Here is a 24685-nt window from a genome sequence, read left to right as displayed (position 1 = left end):
AATCAAAATGGCATACTACAGATGCTGAAAACTGGAAATCAAAACAGAAAATGTAAGAAAAAATTCAGGACAAGCATCATCTCTGAAGTATAAAACATAATCAATATTTCAGGCTGAAGCCATCTCATTGCAACTTTCAGCAAATTCTGATAAAAGCCCACTTTTAGTGAAACCATAACCAATTTCTCTCTTCACAGTTACCACCAGACTTGTGGCAGGTTTTCCACTAGTTTCTGTTGCTTTTCTATTGCAGAAGATAGTTAATAACTGTGTGAATGAAAACATATAATATGATATTTGCTGATTTTAAGATAAAATTTGAGCTATAACAGAAAAGTTCACAGGCTTACCAGTAATGTAAACAAGAGCATCCCAGGGTATTTTCCCTCCTTCACAATAGAGGTTTAAATTAAGAAGGGCACATTCACGATCACTATCACTGAACTCATAACAGATGTTCCAACCCAATGGACCAAACTTCTTCCTTTCCTGTATCAATACATCACATTTTCACATCACAATGAAAGTTAAAGAACAAAAAAAGTAGATGATGACAATTTGAAATAAAAACAGATAATGCAAAAAATAATCAGGCAGCATCTGTGGAAAGAGAAACAAATAACATTCTTGAGAAAGCAAGTTAATCTCGGTGGCAGAGAAAATGGAGCATCTGAACAGAGCAAGCTGTTATGTCCCTCTCTCTGAGTTTGGCCGCACAGCTTTCCCCAATCTGGAGATCCAACAAGAGGTAATGAAAGGGACTGTACGATGCGGGACCCCAAGAATAGTTGTGCCATGCAGGGTGCAGCACACATTATTACTGCATGGCTGGACCCAAAGTGCTGTTGTAACTCAGCTTGTCAATCAGTATCTTTGGAAAACATGGATGGATGACGTTTCACTTTGGGACACTTCTTCTGACTAACATGATGGTTGTGTCTGAAGAAGGGTCCCAACCCAAAATGTCTCCGATCCACGTTTTCCAGAGATGCTGCCTGACCCGCGGAGTTACAACAGGGCTTTGTTCCTTTCTTTGTAAGCCAGCATCCACAGTTCCTTGTTTCTGCATGGCAGGGCCACTTGCTTTGGTCAACACCAGCCGTCACAAGAAACTTCACATCATGCTAAAGGTGATTAATTTCTGCAAGAGTTTCAGTGGAGGTAAGGGATCGCATTAGGTTTTTAGCACAGCAGAACACAGCCCAAGCAGGTGGCACCTTTAAAGTACAGTGGACATGTACCTGTATGTAATTGGACCGAAAGACCAAGAGTGATATACGAATCGGCACTCTGCAGGGCAGCATTAAGAGGGCACTTGGGTAATCAAAAGCAACCAAGAGTTATTTATTATTAAATAACTTCAATGGTAAATACTTTCTTGTTTATTGCAAATGCATCTTACCTTTAAATATTTAAAAAAACAACAATAAAGGAAATAGTTGTGGGCATGTGATTCAATTTGCACAAAATGTGAAAGAATGCGCTTTTAGATAAAATATTAAAAGTTTGAACTTCAGCAGCACAAGCAAATCGGCACTGTATACATAAGGGGTGGACGCCACAGCAATCAATTCATCTAAGTGGAATTCAGATTAGGGCTTCCATATGATTTAACAGATTACAAACAAACAAAATGCTGGTTGATGGCCCAGCCACCCAAGAACTTAAGTGTGCAGTGCTGTTCCCTGATGACAGAGCTCAGCTGGCAGTTAACCAAACTTGACTTACCTGAATCACAGCATGGAAGAAACAAACACCAAATACAAGCCTCCTCCACTTCCTTCCCAAGACTTGTTCCTCAAAGTAAGTGGTAGTAATCTCTGTGAAAGCTCTGCGGACATTTGCACGAAGTCCTTTTGGCGGTTCATTGGTGACCTGGAGGAGAATAAATTAAGTTGCTCGACCTCTTCAATTTAGTCAACATTTTGTTGGTTAACTCTCCCACAATTATTGGAGCCTGCTGCAAGATAAGCTTTAAATTCTAAGAGGTTCATATAAACAATATACATATTTTATAATAGTAAACCAATTTAGTAGCTTAAGCTACACAGTGGAGCATTTCTTTGTCAGAAGCATCAAGTAACATTGCACGTGAATCTCAAGTTAGAAACAGTGCACCCGTTAAGATTATAGAACACAGTTCAATGATTCTTCAAACCAAAAAGGAAATATAGCAAAAGATAAAATTAGAAAAAAAAGTTCAACAGCCCACATTTTATGGCAGCACTAAATGAATAGCATAAGCTGTTAGTGTTACAGTGCCTATTTTTCTTTGTGATTTTGCATTGGAACACACTTTCCCTGAAATTAGTATTCAGCATTTTTGGAGAGCAAAGCACTGTTCTGCTTATAAGCCTGCTCCTGTGACTTATGAACTCATTAGAAAGGCTGGGCTTGTTTTCGCTTTTGAAGAAGGCTGAGGGTTGATGTGGTCGAGAGGCATAGAAAGGGTCAAGAATCAGAATTTTTCCCCATGGCTAAGGCATCAAAACCAAGGTTGCATACTTTAAAGGAAGGGGTTTAATGGGGATTTGAGGGGGGGGGGGGGGCGTGGAGGAAGGTTTTTTTTTAATACAGAGAGTGGTTGCTATCTGGAACTCACTGTTGGAGATGGTGGAGTCAGATACAACCATTATGAACACGAGGTCAAGAATATGAAAGCGAACAAAAATGGAAAACGCTGGAAATTCTCAGCAGGTCAAGCCATATATGTTGACCATAAAAACAAATTGCTTGAGGAACTCAGCAGGTCAGGCAGCATCTGTGGAGGAAATGAACAGATGACATTTCAGGTTGAGATCTTTCTTCAGAGTTAACAGTGACCTTGTTCTCCACTGTGAGAGCAGTGCAGGCCCTTCCGCAGAAAGGCAAAGCCGCAGAGCAGTCAGACAGAATCTAATATCTACAAAATCTCTCTCGGGATAGGGTCTTCTCATCCATACGTTTCTGCATCTCCTGCCCCAAGTTCCATACAACTAACCTGAAGCTTATCCTGTCAGCAGCATAACCAGACACATTGATTAAACTATTTCCTCAAATTATCAAAAAGGCACAAACTGTTAGCTTGAGCATAGCTGGAGTACATTGCAAGGAGAGTCATTCTTCTTCAGTAAGATTCGGAGCTGCCCTGTGAAGTTTCCAATGAAAGCAGAACTGCTCTCAAAATGTTGTTCATTGTAGGCTGGGTTAATTGTGCTTTTGTGAAACCTAATTGTCGGCTGTTTCTTACACGACAGAGTTCCAATTTATGCCTTAAATGCTTAAAATGGACAGTGCACAATGACTGACTTCATTGGAGAAGGTTCTGAATCTGGGCCTGCAACCCTCATTTTGCTTGTTAGCATTAAGCAATTTTTGAGCTGTGGTCGATGGGGAAGGCCAAAGGCTCTGAGTCGTCTGTTCACAGATAGAGCAGGTGCTCCGAGTCCCCAGCAGTGGCAAACAATTATCATATTGGCCAGAGTTCAACCCTAAACTGCAGTTCTCAGCATTGAGTGGTTACATCATTTGCTGCAGCCCATCCAACATTAGTCCTCACAGATATTCATTACACATTGCTTCAGTGGCTCATTTCACATTAGGCCATGCAGCAGAGGTCACTTTAACTGTTTAATTGCTGCAGGAGTACCTGCAGACAGCAGAGCTCCCAACCGGATCCCAGAAGGTGCAAGGGCAGTAGCAGACAGATAGGAGATTGCGCCAAGTTCCTGGCTCAGCAGTGGGACCAATAACGTTTCTTCATGTTTTAGTGTTGATTCCACCAGCACTCTTGTTCCTGATATCATTGTAAGCACCAAAATAATGCACAATGTAGCTCTGTGCAATCCAATGTTTAGAGACCAAAAATAAACTGATACACCTTTTACAGAGGATGTGACATATCCATTACAAAAAGCAACTGTGTACTAATCCTAATACGAACCGTAGTGTCTGAAAAGCAGTTAGAAGTGGCTGAAGCTTCTGCTTCAGATTCAAATACAGCCACTTTAAAAGTTACTTTTTCCTTTCTAGTTTCCATTCAAATTCATTTGAAAATCATTTCACCCATTAGTTACACTGAATTTCAAAACATTTAGGTGTATTTCTTGCGACATTTAACTGTCATAATTTTGTAATATCGAATTACTATTCCTGCTATCCAGTTGTGCCACCCGAGGCATTTGTTACAGGATTGGGAGAAGCAGGGAACCTGGAATGATGCAGTTAGCAAATTAATGCAGGTTCAGGGGGAGCTTAGCGTCACAGCACAGATACTACAGGGTCAACAAGCAGAGAAAAGAAAAGTTAGCATTCTGACTTAGACATGCATAGGTTTTAGTTTATTGGTTTAGAGATACAGCGCAAAAACAGACCCTTTGGCCCATCGGGTCTGTGCCAACCCGCATATTCACACTATCCTACACCCACTGGGGACAATTTTTTAATTTACCAAGCAAATTAACCTACAAACCTGTACATCTTTGGAGTGTGGGAGGAAACCGAAGATCTCTGAGAAAACCCACGCAGGTCACGGGGAGAACGTACAAACTGCATGCATACAGAACCCATAGTCGGGATCAAACCCGAGACTACGGCGCTGCGTTCGGCAGCAACTTTACCGCTGCGCCACCATACCGCCCTATCGATGAGATCGAACCATGGAAATAATTCTGACTCCTCAATGGGCCAGTGGACAGATGGCACCAACCACATGCAAAAGATTCAGAAAGTGTCACTGGATCATACATGGTGATTCACAGTATTTCTTTATATGAATTGTGGTAAAATGCACCATCTAGTGGACCCAAATGCGACTCGTGAAATTTCAAACACATGCTGGTTAACTCAATGCAAGCTGAAAGTTTGGCATACCAGAAGATGAAAAATAATCTTTCATCATTGTCACAGGAAACAGATGAATAAAATGGCAACAAGCTTATGGAAATCTGAAAATGTTTTGCAATGAAAGGTGGCTGAGAATCTTTAGGGTAGATGATGATCTGCTCCAATAATACTAATTATTTGCTTTAATTTGAATCATGTTTGCTGACCGTGAGATTAAAAAGTATTAAGTATCAGTTAGAATCTTTACAGCCAGCAAAGATGTGGGTGGGGCCTGTGGTTACAGATTTAAGAGAGCGGGACCTACAGGCGGGACTGCCAAGGGTCCTGCTGGTGCTCCAATAACCACACAATTGGAGTACTGCATATCAAGAGCCAGCAAGAGTGGCCCTCCACATCTGGATCTAGTAGATAGCTTCATCTTAGCAGTAATTTGGGATCACTTACTAACACTCCTGTTTCTGGGGTGACTAATGAGGTCAATTTTAGACTTTTAGACACGGATCAACGTAATTGGTGCCTCACTGAGTAAGTGCGGACACATCGCGAATCAGGAGTGGGCATGAGAATGACATGGCCTGCTCAATGTGTAGGAAGGAACTGCAGATGCTGGTTTACATTGAAGATAGACACAAAATGCTGAGGTAACTCAGCAGGAGAGGCAACATCTGGCATGGCCTGCCCAATGAATGGTGAATGGTATGATAATCAAGTGAAATGCTTTGCCTGGTTGGTGTTGAGGTTTTGGAAGAGTATTTTGGCAAGTGGAAGAGTATTCCATCACACACCTGACTTGTACCTGTAGATAATTTGGGATGTTAGTGATATCCAGAGATATTTGGAAAAAGTTCAACATTAATAAAATTAATAAAGATTAATAAAATTAAACATCAAATATTAAAATCATGAAACTACATTTATTTACAATATTTGATTGTTACTCTTTAAAATACATATGCAGTAAAATAAGAAATATGCAAAACGCAAGCATAATCAGTGACTCCATTCAAATGAATGCAGCCATGTTTGGTGTATCAGCTATGTTACGTGTAATGGTGAGGGGGCAGATATTTAGGACCAAGTTGGAGACCGAATTTAAAAATGTTGTGCTGCATTGTCCATGTGTGGGGGTCTACATTACACTGCTGCCACTTCTGCCTGGAACCACCAATTATCTGTCAACACATTCTGATCTATTTTCCGATCTAATGTCTAATGCTCAAAAGTCAGATTCTGGATAAAACGACACAAGTGATAGCAAATTCTCCTATAATCCATTTTGACTAGATTTAGTAGATAAAACTATATGTAACTTTCAGATCCATAGTCAGCTGTCTAATCGTGACTGGAGAGGAAGGTGGACTGATGGATCAGAAGAATGTTTTTATCCATTAAAAACTGAAATATAAAACTGAAAATGGAAATGGAAGTTAAAGTACAGTTTAGTTGAGCCAAGTAAATATGAATCAATCTCTTCACCTCACAAACAATACTGCAGACAAAATGTCACAATGTTCCACCATTAACGTTAGTTCACTTATTTCTATTCAGAATTGGTTCTGTGCATTTGTAATTTTCAGCTTCACACAAAGTACAATGTGGAGTTTCGGGTGGGAGCAACAAGTGAACGAAAAAATAAATTTATTATGGAAACATAGAAACATAGAAAATAGGTGCAGGAGTAGGCCATTCGGCCCTTCGAGCCTGCACCGCCATTCAATATGATCATGGCTGATCATCCAACTCAGTATCCCATACCTGCCTTCTCTCCATCACTCATATCCCTTTAGCCACAAGGGCCACATCTAACTCCCTCTTAAATATAGCCAATGAACTGGCCTCAACTACCTTCTGTGGCAAGAATTCCACAGATTCACCACTCTCTGTGTGAAAAAAAACTTTCTCATCTCGGTCCTAAAAGACTTCCCCTTATCCTGAAACTGTGACCCCTTGTTCTGGACTTCCCCAACATCGGGAACAATCTTCCTGCATCTAGCCTGTCCAACCCCTTAAGAATTTTGTAAGTTTCTATAAGATCCCCCCTCAATCTTCTAAATTCCAGCGAGTACAAGCCGAGTCTATCCAGTCTTTCTTCATATGAAAGTCCTGCCATCCCAGGAATCAATCTGGTGAACCTTCTCTGTACTCCCTCTATGGCAAGAATGTCTTTCCTCAGATTAGGAGACCAAAACTGTACGCAATACTCCAGGTGTGGTCTCACCAATGCCCTGTACAACTGCAGCAGAACCTCCCTGCTCCTATACTCAAATCCCCTCGCTATGAATGCCAACATACCATTTGTTTTCTTCACTGCCTGCTGCACCTGCATGCCTACTTTCAATGACTGGTGTACCACGACACCCAGGTCTCGTTGCATCTCCCCTTCTCCTAATCGGCCACCATTCAGATAATAGTCTGCTTTCCTGTTCTTGCCACCAAAGTGAATAACCTCACATTTATACACATTATACTGTATCTGTCATGCATTTGCCCACTCACCTAACCTATCCAAGTCACGTTGCAGCCTCCTAGCATCCTCCTCACAGCTAACACTGCCCCCCAGCTTCGTGCCATCCGCAAACTTGGAGATGTTGCATTCAATTCCCTCGTCCAAATCATTAATATATATTGTAAATAGCTGGGGTCCCAACACTGAGCCTTGCGGTACCCCACTAGTCACTGCCTGCCATTCTGAAAAGGACCCGTTTATTCCTACTCTTTGCTTCCTGTCTGCCAGCCAGTTCTCTATCCACATCAATACTGAACCCACAATACCGTGTGCTTTAAGTTTGCATTCTAATCTCTTATGTGGGACCTTGTCGAAAGCCTTCTGGAAGTCCAGATATAACACATCCACTGGTTCTCCCTTATCCACTCTACTAGTTACATCCTCGAAAAATTCTATAAGATTCGTCAGACATGATTTACCTTTCATAAATCCATGCTGACTTTGTCCAATGATTTCACCACTTTCCAAATGTGCTGCTATCCCATCTTTAATAACTGACTCTAACATTTTCCCCACTACCGATGTTAGACTAACTGGTCTGTAAAGATTTACTTTTGATCACATCTGCTTAACACATGTAGATAGTCATGCTTGCATATTATACTCAACTTCAAACATTTAGATCCATTAACATCTAAAGTATAATGAAAGATTTGTACAATACCTGTTTGCATTTTACATGCTTGGCTAAACACAACACCCACCCTATTCTCACTGGTAAACTGCCCTAAGCATTAATATAAACTGACCTGAGCATTGATGACAAAAAGGGCACTCCTAGTCCAGTATATGGATAAAAAACTGGATAAGCAGGCTAGGTTCTGGGCAAGAGTCACAAGTTTAATTTCCCACTGAAGAGTATAAATTCAAGTTAAAAAACGTTAGTCTCCATGAAACTTCAAATATGTCACATACATCCACATGGGACTGGCCTAGTTGTGATTTCAGATGCACCAACACAGTTGCTTTTTGACTGCTTCCCCAGATCAGGGCAATTAGGAACATACAATAAATGGTGACATTGCCAGCCATGTTCACATCCCAAGAATAAATTTTTAAAAAGAATAAAAAACAGAATTTGAGGTAAATGTCTGTGAATTCGTGGAATTATCATGAATCAGCGTATAAAATATAAAATAATATTTGCAATTGAACAATTTCATAGAAAATGCAACTCTCTTGCAGATTAGTTTTATAACAATATTTAATTGCAATCTTCAGAATGCATTACCTTGACTGAATTCTGCAAAACCGTGACAGGAAAGGTGTTAGTCGGCATGGAGCTCAGGAACAGTCGGAAATTTTCATGAATGACAGCACCTAAAAAAAATCAAACAGTATTTTTTCCGTCATTTGTCAGTATCTGCTTAAGTAATGATGACAAAACATTTTAATTGCAAGAAGCACTGCAAACTGTAAACGAGTCGGAAATGCATTTAGTTTTCTGGAGATCTTCCATTTTTGTAATCAAAATTTAGAGTGCTCGCATTATTGTGCAATTACTATGATGTTAAGGGCAAAGTAAGCTTTTAAATATTCAGTAGAGAAAATGGCTAACCAGGGAGAACATAGGATAAATGTTAGCACCATTGTGTGTAGGCACAGGGGATGGGTGAAGGTTTGAATAAATACTTCTCATTTGTATTTACTGTGGAGAAAGCCATGGAAGTTGGGGAATTCAGAAAAGGGAACAGCTGAGTCCTGAAATATATTGACATTATGAAAGATGTTAACTGTCTTGAGGAGTATAAAGGTAGATAAATATAAAAGCCTCACTAAGTGTACCTGAGGAAATTTTGAGAAGCCAGGGAAGAAATTGCTGGGGCTCTGTTAGAGATCTTAGTACCTTGGTCATGGGTGAGGTATCGTAAAACTAATTGTTGGCTAATGTTGTGGAGAGATTTACATTTGATCACATCTGCTTTATTTAAGAAGGGCTGTATGAATGCAAGAGAACAACAGGATGATGAACCTTATATCAGAGGTGGGGAAGTTACTGGGGGGATTCTGAGGAACAGTATATATCTGCAAGGAAAGGCAAGGACTGATTAGGGATAGTCAACATGGCCTTATGTTTGGAAAATAATATCTCACGAATTTGACGAATTGCTTTGAAGAGGTCGTCAAACAGATTGACAAGGGCGGTGTGATAGATATATATTTTTTAGATTTTTAGATTTAGATTTAGATTCTACAGCGCGGAAACAGGCCCTTTCGGCCCACTAAATCCGCGCCGCCCAGTGATCCCCGCACATTAACACTATCCTACACACACCAGGGACAATTTTTACATTTTTACCCAGTCAATTAACCTACAAACCTGCACGTCTTTGGAGTGTGGGAGGAAACCGAAGATCTCGGAGAAAACCCACGCAGGTCACGGGGAAAACGTACAAACTCCATACAGACGGCGCCCATAGTCAGGATCGAACCTGCGTCTCCGGCGTTGCATTCGCTGTAAGGCAGCAACTCTACCGCTGCGCCACCGTGCCGCTTCATGGATTTCTCCTAGGTACTTGGCAAGATCCTGCATGGTAGGCCGGTCCAGAAGGTTAGATCACATGGGATCCTGTGAACAGCCAACTGAATATAAAACTGGCTTTGTCGAAGGAATCAGAGGTTAGAAGTGAAGGGTTGCTTTTCAGATTGGAGGCCTGTGACCAGTAGTATTCTCTGCAAGGTCCCCTTTGTTTTGGTCATATACATTAACCATTTGGACAAGATTATAGGTGGTATGATTAGTAAGTTTGCAGATTACACCAAAATTGGTGGTGAGATGGATAATGAAGAAGGTTGTCTAAAGTTACAGTAGGATCTAAATGAACTGGAAAAGGGGACAAAGGAATGTAAGAAAGAATTTAACTCGGACATGTGCAAAATTATGCATTTTGGGAAGATAAATTAGGGCGGGCCATACATAGTGAATGGCAGGTCCCTCGAGAATGTTGTTGAATAGAGAGATCTGCTACATGCTTCCCTGCAAATGGTGATATAGGTAGAAAAGTTGATGGAGGAGTATGATATCTTTTTTTCACAGACATGATTTTCTGATTCATGGATCGAGTATAAGAGTTGGTTCATCATGTTATAGATGCACAAGATATTGCTGAGATCATACCTAGAGTATTTTGTGGTGTTCAGGTCACAGTACTACAGAAAGGATGCAATTAAGCAATAGAAGGTGCAGCAAAAATTCACAAGGGCATTGCTGAGACTGGAGGATTGTATAATATGTAGAGAGTGATTAAGCTAGGACCATTAATGTTGTAGTTAAGGAGACTGCAGGGTAACCTGATAAAGATTTATAAAATCATGAGGGGCACAGATAAGGAGGAAGGTCGTAGTCTTTTTTCCCCAACTAGGAGAGTCAAAAACTAGATGGCAAAGATTCAAGATAAGATGGGACAGATTTAAAGGAGACCCGAGGAGAGACACGTTTATTCACAATGAGGGATGTAGGTATATGGAACATGTTGTAAGAGGTAAATGTGGATACATTTGCAATGTTTAAAAGGCATTTGGACAGGAAGTTGGGTAGAAAAGGATAAGGAATAAATGCAGGCCTAATGCCGGCAAATAGGACTAGCTGAGAAAGGCAAATGAGACTACATAGCTGAGAAAGGCTTCTTGATCTGCATGGACAATTTGGGCCAAAGGTTTGTTTCTGTGCTATATAACTTTATGACTCTGGCTATAGTGGATTGGTCCAATTGCCTATCATAATTTTGGACAATAAGTGTACACCAATGGCCATGGAGTAAACTGAATCAAGTCACTAAGATGGAGGAACAATTCCTTGCTGCATTGTGAATAAGAGTCATAAGAATCATGTTGCAACTTTGATTAGTCCCCATTGGGATTATTACGTGCAATTATGGCCACCTCAGGAATGTAGGAACACTCAGAACAGGTCATAACATTAATAATGGTGCCTACAGCTACACTCAACAATATTTTATGAACCTTTATGTTAATCATATCTACTCTTCTGTCAGAACTTGGAAAATATGATCTTGAAGAGTGTTGAATAATTGGATTATTCAATATTACCCTTCACCACACAAATAAATTACAGTAACAAATAATTATTTGGATCCAGCTTAACAATTATGATAATGCAATAGTGACAAAGATTCAGGAAAATAGACTAAATATCCCAAGGCTTTTATTTAACTGAGATAAATGACGTGTACTCACTTGGTTCTGTAAACGCCTTAACTAGTTCCTCCATTGCTAACATCCACGAGACTGCAAGATGACAGTTTTGAAGAAAAACCCAATTTCCTGCCTTTACAGCCTGTTTAATCAATGTTTCCGCAATGGGACCTTGTCCTTGTCCCAGAGAAATAGACTTCACCCTGTAATAGGAAAGTAAGACCCGGGTATTCTTGTCATGAAGAAGCAATAGATTTACTGTAAGATTACATATATGTAATTCATAACTAAAAAATCGCTAGGGTATTGTTACAAGATGTTCAGGGTTAGAAGGCTGGAAACATAATGGTGGAAGGAGTTTATCTTTCCAGCCATCTCACTTTCAATAACCATCTCACTTTCAATATCAACGTCTAATCCTTTTGCATCCTTATCCTAAATAGACAAACCCGAGGTCTGTCTGTTTCTTCTATAAATGAAGGACAAAAATATTGCTATTCACTATTTTCCACTGGCTCACTAAATTCATAGAATAATCAAAAAGTTACAACATGGAAGGAGGTAATCAAATCTGGCTCTATGCAAGAGCAACCTGGGCTCTTCCTGTACTCTCTCTCTCTATAGCCCTGCAAAGCAGAATCAAAACTTGTTCTAACATTGAATAATATCTTTGACACCACTCATCTCCTCCAGATATATGTTATTGCCATGAAACCAGTAGAGCTCAAGGCATGCTATATATTGTATTTCAGGCCTATGGGAGTCAGTGGTTTGGCCCATCATGAACTAAAACTTAGAGGCATGGTATGGCTGGTTGATGTTTGATCTAAAGAGGCATTGACTGCACACCTTAAATGATATGGACATCTACTCTATGGATCGTCCTATATGCTGATCTGGTAATCCCTCAATCATGAAGTATAACGCCAGATTGTCCAGAAGAACTCATTACATTCTTCTTGCCCAGAACTTCCATATTTTCACATTGGCATTCAACCAGATGTGATTCTGAATAAAGCAATAGGTCAGAGAATCACTGACAGATCCTGACGATAGCGATATCGGTTCCACAAATCTGGTTCCGTCTTCTAAGCTAAAGAACCGGGGACGGGCAATACTAGGCATCTAGTGGAGGAATTTAGTTTCACTGCCAGATTAGCGAGGGAATGTGACTTTAATGACATGAATGGCACTACCTTCATGCAGAGTACCAAACATTTACACTTCAATCACCGGGTGGCGCCAGGAATGGCTGCCTCGTCAAAAAGTCTGTCTGTCCCTTCCTTCTTTGTGTTTTAATAGTATGCGTTAAATGTATGTTTTTAGTTTTGTTTTATGTGGGGGTGGGTTGGGGGAAACTTTTTCTAATCTCTTACGTCGACAGAGATGTAATATTGTTCCGTATCGTATCTCCGTCCGCACTGCAGCCTAACATTGAGGATTTGGCGGCCTTTGCTGGAGACAGACTTATGAAAGCTCCACCGCAGGGGCCTGCATACTTGCCATCGCAGAGTTTGAGCTCCATCCATGCGTGCTTGAGGACAACATCACGGAGCTTGTGGTCTCTGGTCAGAGACTGACTTCGGGAACTCTAAGCCGCAGGAGCTTCGACCGCCCTGACACGGGAGTTTCAATCGCCTCAACCCTGGAGCTTCGATCGCCCCGACATGGGAGTTTCGACCGCCCTGATGCGGGAGCTTTGACCGCTGGCTGCGGGAGCTTCGATCGCCCAGACGGATGGTTTGACTGCCCCGACAGCGGGAGAATAAAGAGGAAGTAGACTGGACTTTTTTGCCTTCCATCACAGTGAGGAATGTGGGGAATCCGCTGTGGTGGATGTCTATTTTAACTTTTATGTAGTTGTCTGTCTTGTTGCTTTTCTTTTCGTATGGCTGTATGGCAATTCGCATATCACTGTACCTTAATTGGTACATGTGACAATAAAAGACCTTTGAAACCTTTGAAATTCTATTCTGTGTAGATATCAGTGATTTTTGCGCACCATTACATTCACCAGCTGGCATTGGTAATTCATAGAAAAATATCTTCATTAAACATATACCAAGGAACTTACCTTTCAGCATAATCCCTTTCTTTTGCAAATCTCAGGAATGCTCCCATAGGATCTGAACCAGTACTTAATATGAAAATGAGTGGAGTGCTGTTGGACATATCCTGATAAAGTGTCGCTAAATCAACAGGAGGATTCTCTACAAACTCCTGTCCCAGAGATTCTATGACAAAATCTGTGATTGCAAAGACAACCTAGAAAAAAGTGAAAAACAATATACTTAACAAAATTTCTTATAGATTTTCTGACTTCATGTTATTTTTCTAACTGTGATCGCGGGGCCTTTCATCGCCCGGCTCGGCCGCAAGACGTTTCAGCACCCGGTGCGACTCGGCCGCGGGGACTTCCATCCCCTTGCGGGGACTGTGCGGGTCGGTCGGGGACGAGCTGTCTGTCCGTGGGCGTGGGGAAGAGAGTGGAAGTTTTGTTGCCTCCATCACAGTGAGGGGGTGTTTGGAGTCACTGTGATGGACGTTTGTGTTGGGGTTATGTGTCTTGTGTTCTTTTTTTGTGTGACTGCTATGTAGTTTCGTTCGGTACCTCGGTACCGAATGACAAATAAAGCTCTGTTATACTGTTATACTGTTATACTGTTATACTATTGTTAAAACCATTGTGATAAAATATCTGTCAGTGCAATTTGGCCAAAATTAAACCACATTTTTGTTCACTGATGAAGTAAATGAGAGGGTTAATGGAGGTATTGCAGTTGATATTGTGTATGTGAAGTTGCCAAAGCTATTTGATAAAGTACTACATCTATATACTAAAACTCTCATTTATTTGTTTGTTTGTTCCTGAACTACACTCAAAACGGTACACGATAGCGCGACAATTTTAGGCCCACCTTAATCACCAACGGGGGAGTGGGGGGTGAGGGGATGGGGGAGTGGGGGAGTGGGGGAGGAGAGGGTGCTGCACCAATGCAGGAGAGGTTTGGGCCCAACGGGTCCACTTGGTCTATAATAAATGAAAAACCAGAGGATCAAAAAGGAAGTTCATGTGTAAACACAAAACTGGGAGAGAAAGCAAAGAATATGGTTCTTGGGACTGAAGGAGAGTATTCCCAGTGTGAGTACAAGGACCACCATTCAATTTAAAAAACATTAATACACTGGATTTTTATACATAGGACATTATTTCATAGTTTACAAATGATATCAAATGTTGTTCAAACACCTTAAAGTGAGGATATAATGATAGGTATGAGAAAAGAGCCAAGAGAGGTGAAATAGGCAGACAATGCAGCTAACATTTAACACTGAGAACTGAAATGGGAAGTGATTCATCACAGTAGGAATGAAAAGAAAGACCTGCTTTGATAAATCACCTATCATTCTTCTTTCAGGATATCCTAATGCAATTTAATAGCAAGAATGGAATTTAGAACTTTAGAAATATTGTAATGCAAAAAAGATTATAATCAACTTGAGCATATCAAGATCCCAAAACATCGGTTAATGAGTGCCAATGTTTTTCTGACTCACTGAGAGAAGTTTTATTCTTTCCTTCTTATCTGACAGATATCACCAGTAGTGCAGTATTTCTTCAGTCCTGCTCTGAAGTGTCAGCATAGATTTTTTTGCTTACATCTTTGAAATTCGATTGAATTGAGAACCATTTAGCCAGAGACAAGAGTTATCAACTATGTTACAGCATTGACTGCAAATATATAGTTATCCCTAGTTAGAAAACCATGTACACAATATTCTAGTCATTTCAGTAATTTGTGTAAGGACACCTAGGTCCTTTTGAACACCATTACCTTTCAATGCTTTTCTATTTAAAAAAAACATAGTTTTACACATTTTTTTTACCAACATCGATGATCCCACAGTTTTACAGATGAAAAAAATCCCCTCTTCTATTATAGATGAAAATTTCCCCACTTCCATTATAGATAAACAAGGGTTCCCCTCTTCCATTATAGATGAGGCTCTCATTAGGGTCTCCTCTATATCCCACAGCTCCACTCTTGCTCCCCCTCTCCCCATTCGTAACAAGGATAGAGTCCCCCTTTGTCCTCATCTTCCACCCCATCAGCCGTCGCATGCAACAAATTATCCTCCAACATTTCTGTCTCCTCCAACGGGATTGCACTACTCGCCACATCTTCCCATCTCCACCCCTTTCTGCTTTCCACAGAGACCGTTCCCTCCGTAACTCCCTGGTCCACTTGTCTCTTTCCACCCAATCCACCCCCTCCCCAGGTACTTTCCCTTGTAACTGCAGGAGATGCAACACCTGTCCCTTTACCTCCCCCCTCGGCTCTATCCAAGGACCCAAACAGTCTTTCCAGGTGAGACAGAGGTTCACCTGCACCTCCTCCAACCTCATCTATTGCATCCGCTGCTCTAGATGTCATTTTCACTACATCGGGGAGACCAAACGCAGGCTCGGCGATCATTTCGCTCAACACCTTCGCTCAGTCCCCGTTAACCAACCTGATCTCCCGGTGGCTCAGCACTTCAACTCCCCCTCCCACTCCCAGTCTGACCTTTCTGTCATGGGCCTCCTCCATTATCATAGTGAGGCCCAGTGCAAATTGGAGGAACAGCATCTCATATTTCGTTTGGGCAGCTTACACCCCAGCGGTATGAATATTGACTTCTCCAACTTCAAACAGTTCCTCTGTCCCCCTCTTTCAGCTCTCCCTTCCCAGTTCTCCCACTGCTTTCTGTCTCCTACTACATCCTATCTATGTCCCGCCTCCTCCCCTGACATGAGTCACCCATTCCTGCTCTCCTGAGATGATGCCTGACCCGCTGAGTTACTCCAGCATTTTGTGTCCACCTTCAATTTGAACCAGCATCTGCAGTTGTTTTCCTCCACAGTTTACCATGTTTGATTCTATTTGCAAGTTGGGCTGAAGGGCCTGTTTCCATGCTGTATATATCTATACTATAACTCGAGAACAGTACAGCACATGAACAGGGTCTTCAGCTCATGATATCTGTTTCTAACTAAACTAATCTTCCTGCCTATGATGCTTATCCCTCCATTTCCTCCATTCATGATCCTATCTAAAAGCATCATAAATGTACCAATTGAATCTGCTTCAACCACTACCTGCCAGAGCCATCTGGGCACCTATCACTCTCTATGTGAAAAACATTTGCTGCAAATATACTATAAACATTACCCCTCTAACCTTAAAGTTATGTCCTCTACTATTAGGCATTTTACCCTGGGAAAAATGTTTTAACTGTCTCCCCTATCTATACCTTTTATAATTTTATAATCTTCTATTAGGTCTCCTTCAGCCTCCGAAGCTCCAGAGAAAACAATCTAAGTTTGTTCAACCTCCTTACAAACCAAAAACTTCTTATCCAGGCATCATCCTGGTAAATTCTTCCTGCCTTCTCTCCAAAGCCTTCACATCCTTCCTGTAATTAGGCAACCAGAAATACACCATAATATTCCAAATAGGTCTAACCAAACTTGTATAAAGTTGCAATATGACTTCCTGACTTTTATGTTGCGTTTATCATGTTTTCAGGACATCCCATTGTGTGCGTTGGCCAATAATCATTCGCTAGATCCCACTGTTTCCACTTTGTGCTCAATGGCTTTGTTGCAAGCTTTGATAGGGACAATAAGTAGTATAAGAAAATAACTGCAGATGCTGGTACAAATTGATTTATTCACAAAATGCTGGAGTAACTCAGCAGGTCAGGCAGCATCTCGGGAGAGAAGGAATGGGTGACGTTTCGGTCGAGACCCTTCTTCGATAGGGACAACACTGATGTGCCTTCTCAGGCCCCTATAACTCCGATGGTATTGCAATCTTTGTCACCGAGGCTTACGTCAGAAGATCCTTCAGGATGATGAACCTTCAGAATGCATGGTGGACCCGATGGTGTGCCTGGTCGCATTCTCAAAACCTGTACAGACCAACTGGCTGGAGATCTTGTGGACATCTCATTCCTGAGGTCTGAAGTTCCCAACTACCTTAGAAGAGTATCAATATTACCAGTGCCCAAGAAGAGTAAGATGATATGCCTCAATGACTACCGATCGGTGGCATCAACTTGTCCGTCTGAACAAGCGTATTGACCAAAAACGTCGCTTATTCCTTTTCTCCGGAGATGTTGTCTGACCCGTTGAGTTACTCCGTATTACCGGTCACAGTTCCAACTCCATCTTCAAATTCGCCAATGACACCGCATTTGTTGGACGAATTATGGGTAATGATGAGTCAGAGTATATGGGACTATGGGGCAAAATTTAGGACTTTAGCCATAATGCTGTAGAGGCCAATTCAACGGATATTTTTAAGGCAGAGATAGGTATATTTTTTATTAGTATGGGTCAGGGGTGATTGGGAGAATGCAGGAGAATGGGGTTAAGAGGGGAAGATAGATCAGCCATGATTGAATGGTGGAGTAGACCTGATGGGCCAAATGGCCTAATTCTGCTCCTATCACATGAATATAATTGAAAGATGCCCTAGAAAATTATATTGCAATAATATATGAGACAGAGAAATATAATGTTAGTGGAAGTAGTCAGCAACTCCTACAATGTATTGGATCATATTTGAACAATGAAACAATTAATCAAAATATGCATTAAAAGTGTAATGACATTTTTTCTTTTAGATCAATGGGGAAAAGGGAAACATGCAAAAGGCAATCACTGCAAAGGGGAAACATAAAGTGAAATGTTGACATTTTAAATATATAGTCAAACAAACTTTTCAACTTCTTAACTGAACAAGTCTCCTGGTCAGGAATTTTATAAAGATGCTGAATAAAAATATTTTTTCTCTTTTGCAATCATGATTTGCCCGAGTGGAAACATCACAGGAACAATTCATGTTGAATACTACAGAGCATAGAAAGGTGATGTAAAACACCTGATTTTGTCTTTCAAATATTAGATGTTATGTTAAAAACATAACATTACCAGTCAAACCAGTAGCATACCTTTTCTTCCATAAAACATTTGATTAAAATGAGCTTCTGAAACATTGTCAACCTTTCGTTCCAGTGTCCTCTGACAACATAATCACCAACTTCTTCCTGAGGAACTGGTTTATAAGATGGTAATCTGGACATATAACCTCCCCAAGATGAAGGGTTGATACTAAGGTCGAGACGTCCTAGAAAATTAGATTACAAATGTTACAAATTCGGCTACATCAGATTTTGAAAATAAGATGTTACACATTCATTATCATGAGAAATAATGTAGTTGGTGTAAGAAACAATATTTTCTAATAAATTAAAACAGGTACAACTGCAAATCACTTCAATGCCAATGGTTGGCCTGTTCTATCAAGGAAAGCTGACAGAATTTATCTAAAATCTCAAACTGTGAAGTAGCCGCAGTATGTAATGAATTAAAGGAGACATTGTAGTGAGTTTGAACCCACTTAATCATGTTTTTAAATCTCTTGCATAAACAGAGGTTTGTCATAGATAGCGTAAAAATGAGTGGATGATGTTGATGTTAATGTCAATTAGTAATGTTAAAAAATGTTGCAATCTCCTTGTGGAACACATAGTTGTAATTTACCTAATTTGGCAGTTATGGGAGTTGCAGTTATTTCTAATGAAATCCCTCTAAAGCCTGGCAAATTCTCTTCGAGATCACAACACATCTGCCAAGTTACATTTGTCAGCCAATGTTCTGGTGATTTTGGAGGATATTCCTAAAAAATATAAAATGGAAATTCAATATTATATTGTTAATTTCAAGGAAACATTCATTTGGTATCTGCAGGCAGTGGACTTCTCCTCTGCTTTGGATGCAAGTATTAATGTTATTCCTTTGTTTAAAAAAGTGGAGATAGTCCAATAAATTATTGGCTGGTGAGCCTCTAAGGAAACAGTTAGAGGAAATTCTTCGGGGATAGGATTTATTTACATTTGGAAGAGATTTGGATAATTAGGGACAGTTAGCATGGCTTTGTCGGTGGCATGTCATATCTTACTAACGATTGAATTTTTTGAGGAGATGCATAGAATCCAGTGATTTAGTAGTTTCAATTCAGAGCTGTCTTACCTAGAAAAGATATATAAGTTGGTTTGTAGATGAAACTTGGAGGAATTGCAGACAGTAAGGTAGGCTGTCAACGAAATCAACGTGAAATAGATCAGTTACAGACATGGAACAATAATTGGCAGATGGAGTTTAATTCAAGCAAGTGTGAGATATTGCACTTTGGGAAGTCAAATGTAAGGGGACAGAATATAGTTCATTGCAAGTCCCTTAACACCATCAATGTACAGAGGGATCTTAGGATCCAAGTCCATAGCTCCCTGAAAGAAACAACACAAGTAGATAAAGACGGTATGTTTGCCACCATTGGTCAGGGCATTGAGTATAAGAGTGAAGACATCATGCTGCAGTTTTATAAACCTTTGATTCAACCCCATTTGAAGTATTACATGCAGTTCTAGTCATCATTATATAAAGCTCCAGAGACTTTGGAAAGGGAGCAGGAGGTTTACCAGAATGGTGCTTGGATTAGAGGGTATTACCTATAAGGAGAGGATGGACAAACTTACACTGTTTTTTTCTAACGCATCATAGGTTGAGTGGAGACCTGATATGCAAGTAAAATTGTGAGAGATATAGTGTAATCAGTCAGAACCCTTTTCCCAGGATGGAAATGTCAAAGACTCAAGGGTGTCGCTTTAAGATCAGAGGGGGAATGTTTAAAGAAGATATGCAGGGCAAGTATTTTCCACGAAGAGTGATGGGTGCCTACAATGCCAGGGAGATGGAAGCAGATATGATAGGACCATTGAAGAGGTTTTTAGATAGGCACAAGGATATACAGAAAATCAAGGGATATGGATAATGCGCAGGTAGATGAGATTAGTTTCATTTGGCGTTGTGTTCCACACAGACATGGTAGGTTCTGTACTTTACGTTCTATGTTATTGGTGGTAAAGATCATGGGTGTGGGAGGTGCTGTTATAGTTGCATGGGGGCGTAATAGAGTACATTTGTTGCTGACACACATGGCAGCCACAATATACAGCTGGTTAGAGTCATATAGTGATACAGTATGGAAACAGGCTTTTCGCCCAACTCGCCCACACCAACCAACATGTCCCAGCTACACTAGTCCCACCTGCCAGCATTTGGTCCATATCCCTCCAAACCTATCCTATCCATGTACCTGTCTAACTGCTTCTTAAATGTTGGCATAGTCCCTGCCTCAACTACCTCCTCTGGCAGTTCGTTCCATACATCCACCACCCTTTGTGTGGAAAAGGAATCCATCGGATTCCTATTAAATCTTTTCCCCTTCACCTTAAACCTATGTCCTCTGGTCCTCGATTCACCTAATCTGGGCAGGAAACTCTGTGTATCTACCCGATCTATTCCTCTCATGATCTTATACAGCTCTATAAGATCACTCCTCATCCTCCTGCACTCCAAAGAAGAGTCCCAGCCTGCGCAATCTCTGCCTATAGCTCAGACCCTCTAGTCCTGGCAACATCCTCGTAAATCTTCTCTGTACGCTTTCCAGCTTGACAACATCTTTCCTACAACACGGTGTCCAGAACTGAACACAATACTCTAAATGTGGCCTCGCCAAAGTCTTACACAACTGCAACATGACTTCCCATCTTCTGTACTCAGTACTCTGGCTGATGAAGGTCAATGTGCCAAAAGTTCTTTGTTCTTTGTGTGAGGAACTAGTGAAATGTTTTTTTCTTACCGATGATCCTGGAGGTCAGTCTTACTATGTCTAACCGGTGTGTGGCAAAGTTGAGAACAATATCCTGCATTCTATTTTTCCTTTGCTTTCCCTGTTGCACTTCAATTTGACTTGATTTTATTTATGCATCCAATCTGATTGGATACCATGCAAAACAAAAATGTAACAATAATAAAGTTAAACCTAAAGTCTTTGATGCCACACTCAAATCAATCAATGACATCAAGGAAATCAATGTTGTCGTATTTCTGGAATTTCGTTCTTTGCCCAGTTTACTACCAAGACTCTAATAAAGTTAAGAGACAAGGATCCTGCTGAAAACCATATTGAACTTTGGTGAGCAATTTATTATGAAGTGCCATTTTGTAGCTCACTGACACTTTTCTTCATTTTTGTGATGATTCCCTAGACTCATTAGTTGGGCTAGATCATTTTGTTTATTTTGAACAGGAAATGCGTGCTTTACTATATTGATAGGTAGTTAACAGTGTTGTGCTATAACAGCTAGTCATACCCCCTCCCCTCTCTTACATGCCATTTTTATTCTCCTCTCCTTTCACCCAGCTTTCTATCTCCCCCTCTCCATTCCTCCATAATCAGTCTGAAGAAGGGTCCCAACCTGAAATGTCATCCATCCATATTCTACAGAGATGCTGTCTGACCTGCTAATTGACTCCAGCACAGTATATCCCTTTGAGCTCGGGTCATAGCTAGTTCAAGAGCATATCTTTGATATGACAGGCTGCATGTTTCTTGCTCTATCACGCAGCATTTGTTTTGATGCCACTATGAGTGAATCTAGTTGTTTACGCCAATCTGTTGTCTTGGTGGGAATTTAAGGTGGAATCCAAAGCTACATTTCACCTTATTCCTGTTTAATTTATCACTAAAATCAATAAAAATGAACAACAATTATTCAATAATCAAAATACTGGAAAATAAAGGAGTGACTCAGTGATGTAGAGTGATGTGGTTCTCAAATTGGGTTGCTCTTTAAGAAATACTGGACCTGCTAATTGACTCCAGCACAGCATAGAACTGAGATGAGGAAAAACTTTTTCAGTCAGAGAGTTGTGAATCTGTGGAATTCTCTGCCTCAGAAGGCAGTGGAGGCCAATTCTCTGAATGCATTCAAGAGAGAAGGCAGGAACGGGGTACTGATTGAGAATGATCAGCCATGATCACATTGAATGGCGGTGCTGGCTCGAAGAGCCCGAATGGCCTCCTCCTGCACCTATTGTCTATTGTCTAAAATAGTCCATTAGCAGTATTACTTGGATATCTTTATAGACACCGGTCAGAAACAATGTAATATAAACATAGTGATAATATTACAGTTGGACAAGTTTATAAACACAATGCTATGCTTTGAAACAACGTTCAGCTTGGTTAGTATTTCAAATGACTTAATTACATTTTGTTCAGATCAATAAAGCTGCATTTCCAGCACGTACCTTTTCCAAGCTTCCTACTCCCCTAAGGAAAAAGTTCCATTCAGCATCTGTGATTTTATTGTCCTGCCGCAGGATTTCAGTGCAGAGCAAGAAACTGTAGATGAGTTTGTGTTGTTCAAAGAGGCCTCTGGAAATATTAGTGTATATGGCAAATAATGTTGTCTTTAACAGTATCTTCAGACGCTTCTGCAGGTTATAGGTCTTGTCAGATGATTCAATGGTTATATTAAATAACTATCAAAAGAAAATAGAGCATTTAATAATAATTTCTTGCTAATGAACTCTCTGTGAATATTTGTACTTCATTTCAATAACCCCAAAAATCATTTTTTATTATTGATAAATGCATTTGGTAATGAAAGCACAAAGTCAGTCAGGTTTATCCATTGATCTCTGTTGATCAAATCGTCCTCTTTACAGATTGGAGAGTGGGAAATCTAAAATTGGCATCAGTTTAAACCTGGTGCTGTGCAATCTATGCACTCAGGGATTTGAATTATAAAAATGAAGCAGAAACCCAAATATCTTAACATCTATCAAATAAACAGTATTAATTTGGCCAGTGAAATGTTTCAAGGAAGGTCAATTTCTCTAAGAATATTGAAACACCAGCAGTACTGTCATTTGAGATATGCCAATAAGATACTGGAACAGATAATTATGTTGTTAATTATTTTGTCCATTTTGCTGTTTATAATAAACTGGGTAAAAAGTTGTTCATTTCCTATTAATTTTATGCAAATAGTTTTATATCGCTTCTGCTTTTAATTATCTATATGTCACATATAACATTGTCAAGAGGGTAAAAAAATATTCCCAGTTCTTTGTCCTCTATACTGTGTAAGAATTGTGTAAGATGAGCCTCAACTGATTTTACCTCATCTGTTATTTTCATTCCCTTGACAATCCATTTAAACTGCCAAACAGTCCCGAAGGAATAAAAATTGAGTATTATAGTTTGAGAAACAGCATATATGAAAATAGCCATTCCAACAACCTAAACATTTTAATTTCAAGTAATTGCAACAGATTACTAACCACAATTTTCAGAATATTGTGTTTATGACTATCCAAATCTCATTGTCATGTAACCCTACTGAGCCCTGTTTCAGGATAGCCATTCTCAAATGAAATAGGTCTGTGAAACCTTATTTACTTGTAACCTTACAAATAATACAATTTAAAGGTACTTGCAAAGGAATCATAGTCAAACCAAGCAAACTCCCAATCAGTCTCTTAAGCACTTTAAACCTGGAAACACTGAATAGTAGACATTGTCTAATCTTAGCCAGCAGCGCAAAGAGCATTCTTGCTCGGATTCAAGGCTGCTAATCAGTATATTTTCAACAATGAAATGTACACCTTTAAAGTTTTTCAACTAATATACATGTCTAAAATAAAAATGACACAGAATATTAAAGACCATAAAATTAGTTTGAAGTACTTATTTTGGAAACATTACCTAATTACCTAATCATCTGGACAGCCAGGGGGGCTATGTGAGGATGCTGTTCATTGACTTTAGTTCAGCATTCAACACAATAGTCCCCAGCAGACTGGTTGAGAAGCTGCTGGAACTGGGGCTTAGCACCCCTCTGTGTGCCTGGGACCTGGACTTTCTCACTGCCAGGCCCCAAGTGGTCAGGATGGGGGAACACACATCTAGCTCCCTCACCCTGAACATAGGATCCCCCCAGGGCTGCGTCCTTAGCCCCCTACTGTCCTCCCTGTACACACATGACTGTGGGGCCAGGTTCAGCTCAAACTCCATCATCAAGTTTGCTGATGACACTGTGGTGGTGGGCCGGATCTCCAACAACGATGAGAAGGCCTACCGGGAGGAGGTGGCTGATCTGGCACTCTGGTGTCAGGACAATAGCCTCCTCTTGAATGTCACTAAAACAAAGGAGCTGATTGTGGACTTCAGAAGGGCTAAACATCCAAGGATGTACACGCCACTGGAGATAAATGGGTCTATTGTGGATAGGGTGAGC

General features: G+C 40.4%; 1 protein-coding gene across 1 annotated transcript in view; it reads right to left on the bottom strand.

The window, feature by feature from the left end:
- The window catches only part of dnah6 (dynein, axonemal, heavy chain 6), a 228725-nt gene that overhangs the window by 39521 nt on the left and 164519 nt on the right, over positions 1 to 24685 (bottom strand). The window contains exons 62-69 of the mRNA XM_078394918.1: positions 22692 to 22925; positions 19077 to 19212; positions 18485 to 18660; positions 13560 to 13750; positions 11528 to 11688; positions 8562 to 8650; positions 1729 to 1875; positions 351 to 489 (exon numbers count right to left, since the gene is read on the bottom strand). Of these exons, the coding sequence (XP_078251044.1) occupies positions 351 to 489; positions 1729 to 1875; positions 8562 to 8650; positions 11528 to 11688; positions 13560 to 13750; positions 18485 to 18660; positions 19077 to 19212; positions 22692 to 22925 (1273 nt within the window). The remainder of the gene's footprint in view (positions 1 to 350; positions 490 to 1728; positions 1876 to 8561; positions 8651 to 11527; positions 11689 to 13559; positions 13751 to 18484; positions 18661 to 19076; positions 19213 to 22691; positions 22926 to 24685) is intronic.

Source organism: Rhinoraja longicauda, chromosome 3 (genome assembly GCF_053455715.1).
Source record: "Rhinoraja longicauda isolate Sanriku21f chromosome 3, sRhiLon1.1, whole genome shotgun sequence".
Taxonomy (NCBI): Eukaryota; Metazoa; Chordata; class Chondrichthyes; order Rajiformes; family Arhynchobatidae; genus Rhinoraja; species Rhinoraja longicauda.
This window is presented reverse-complemented; position numbering and strand designations above follow the sequence as displayed.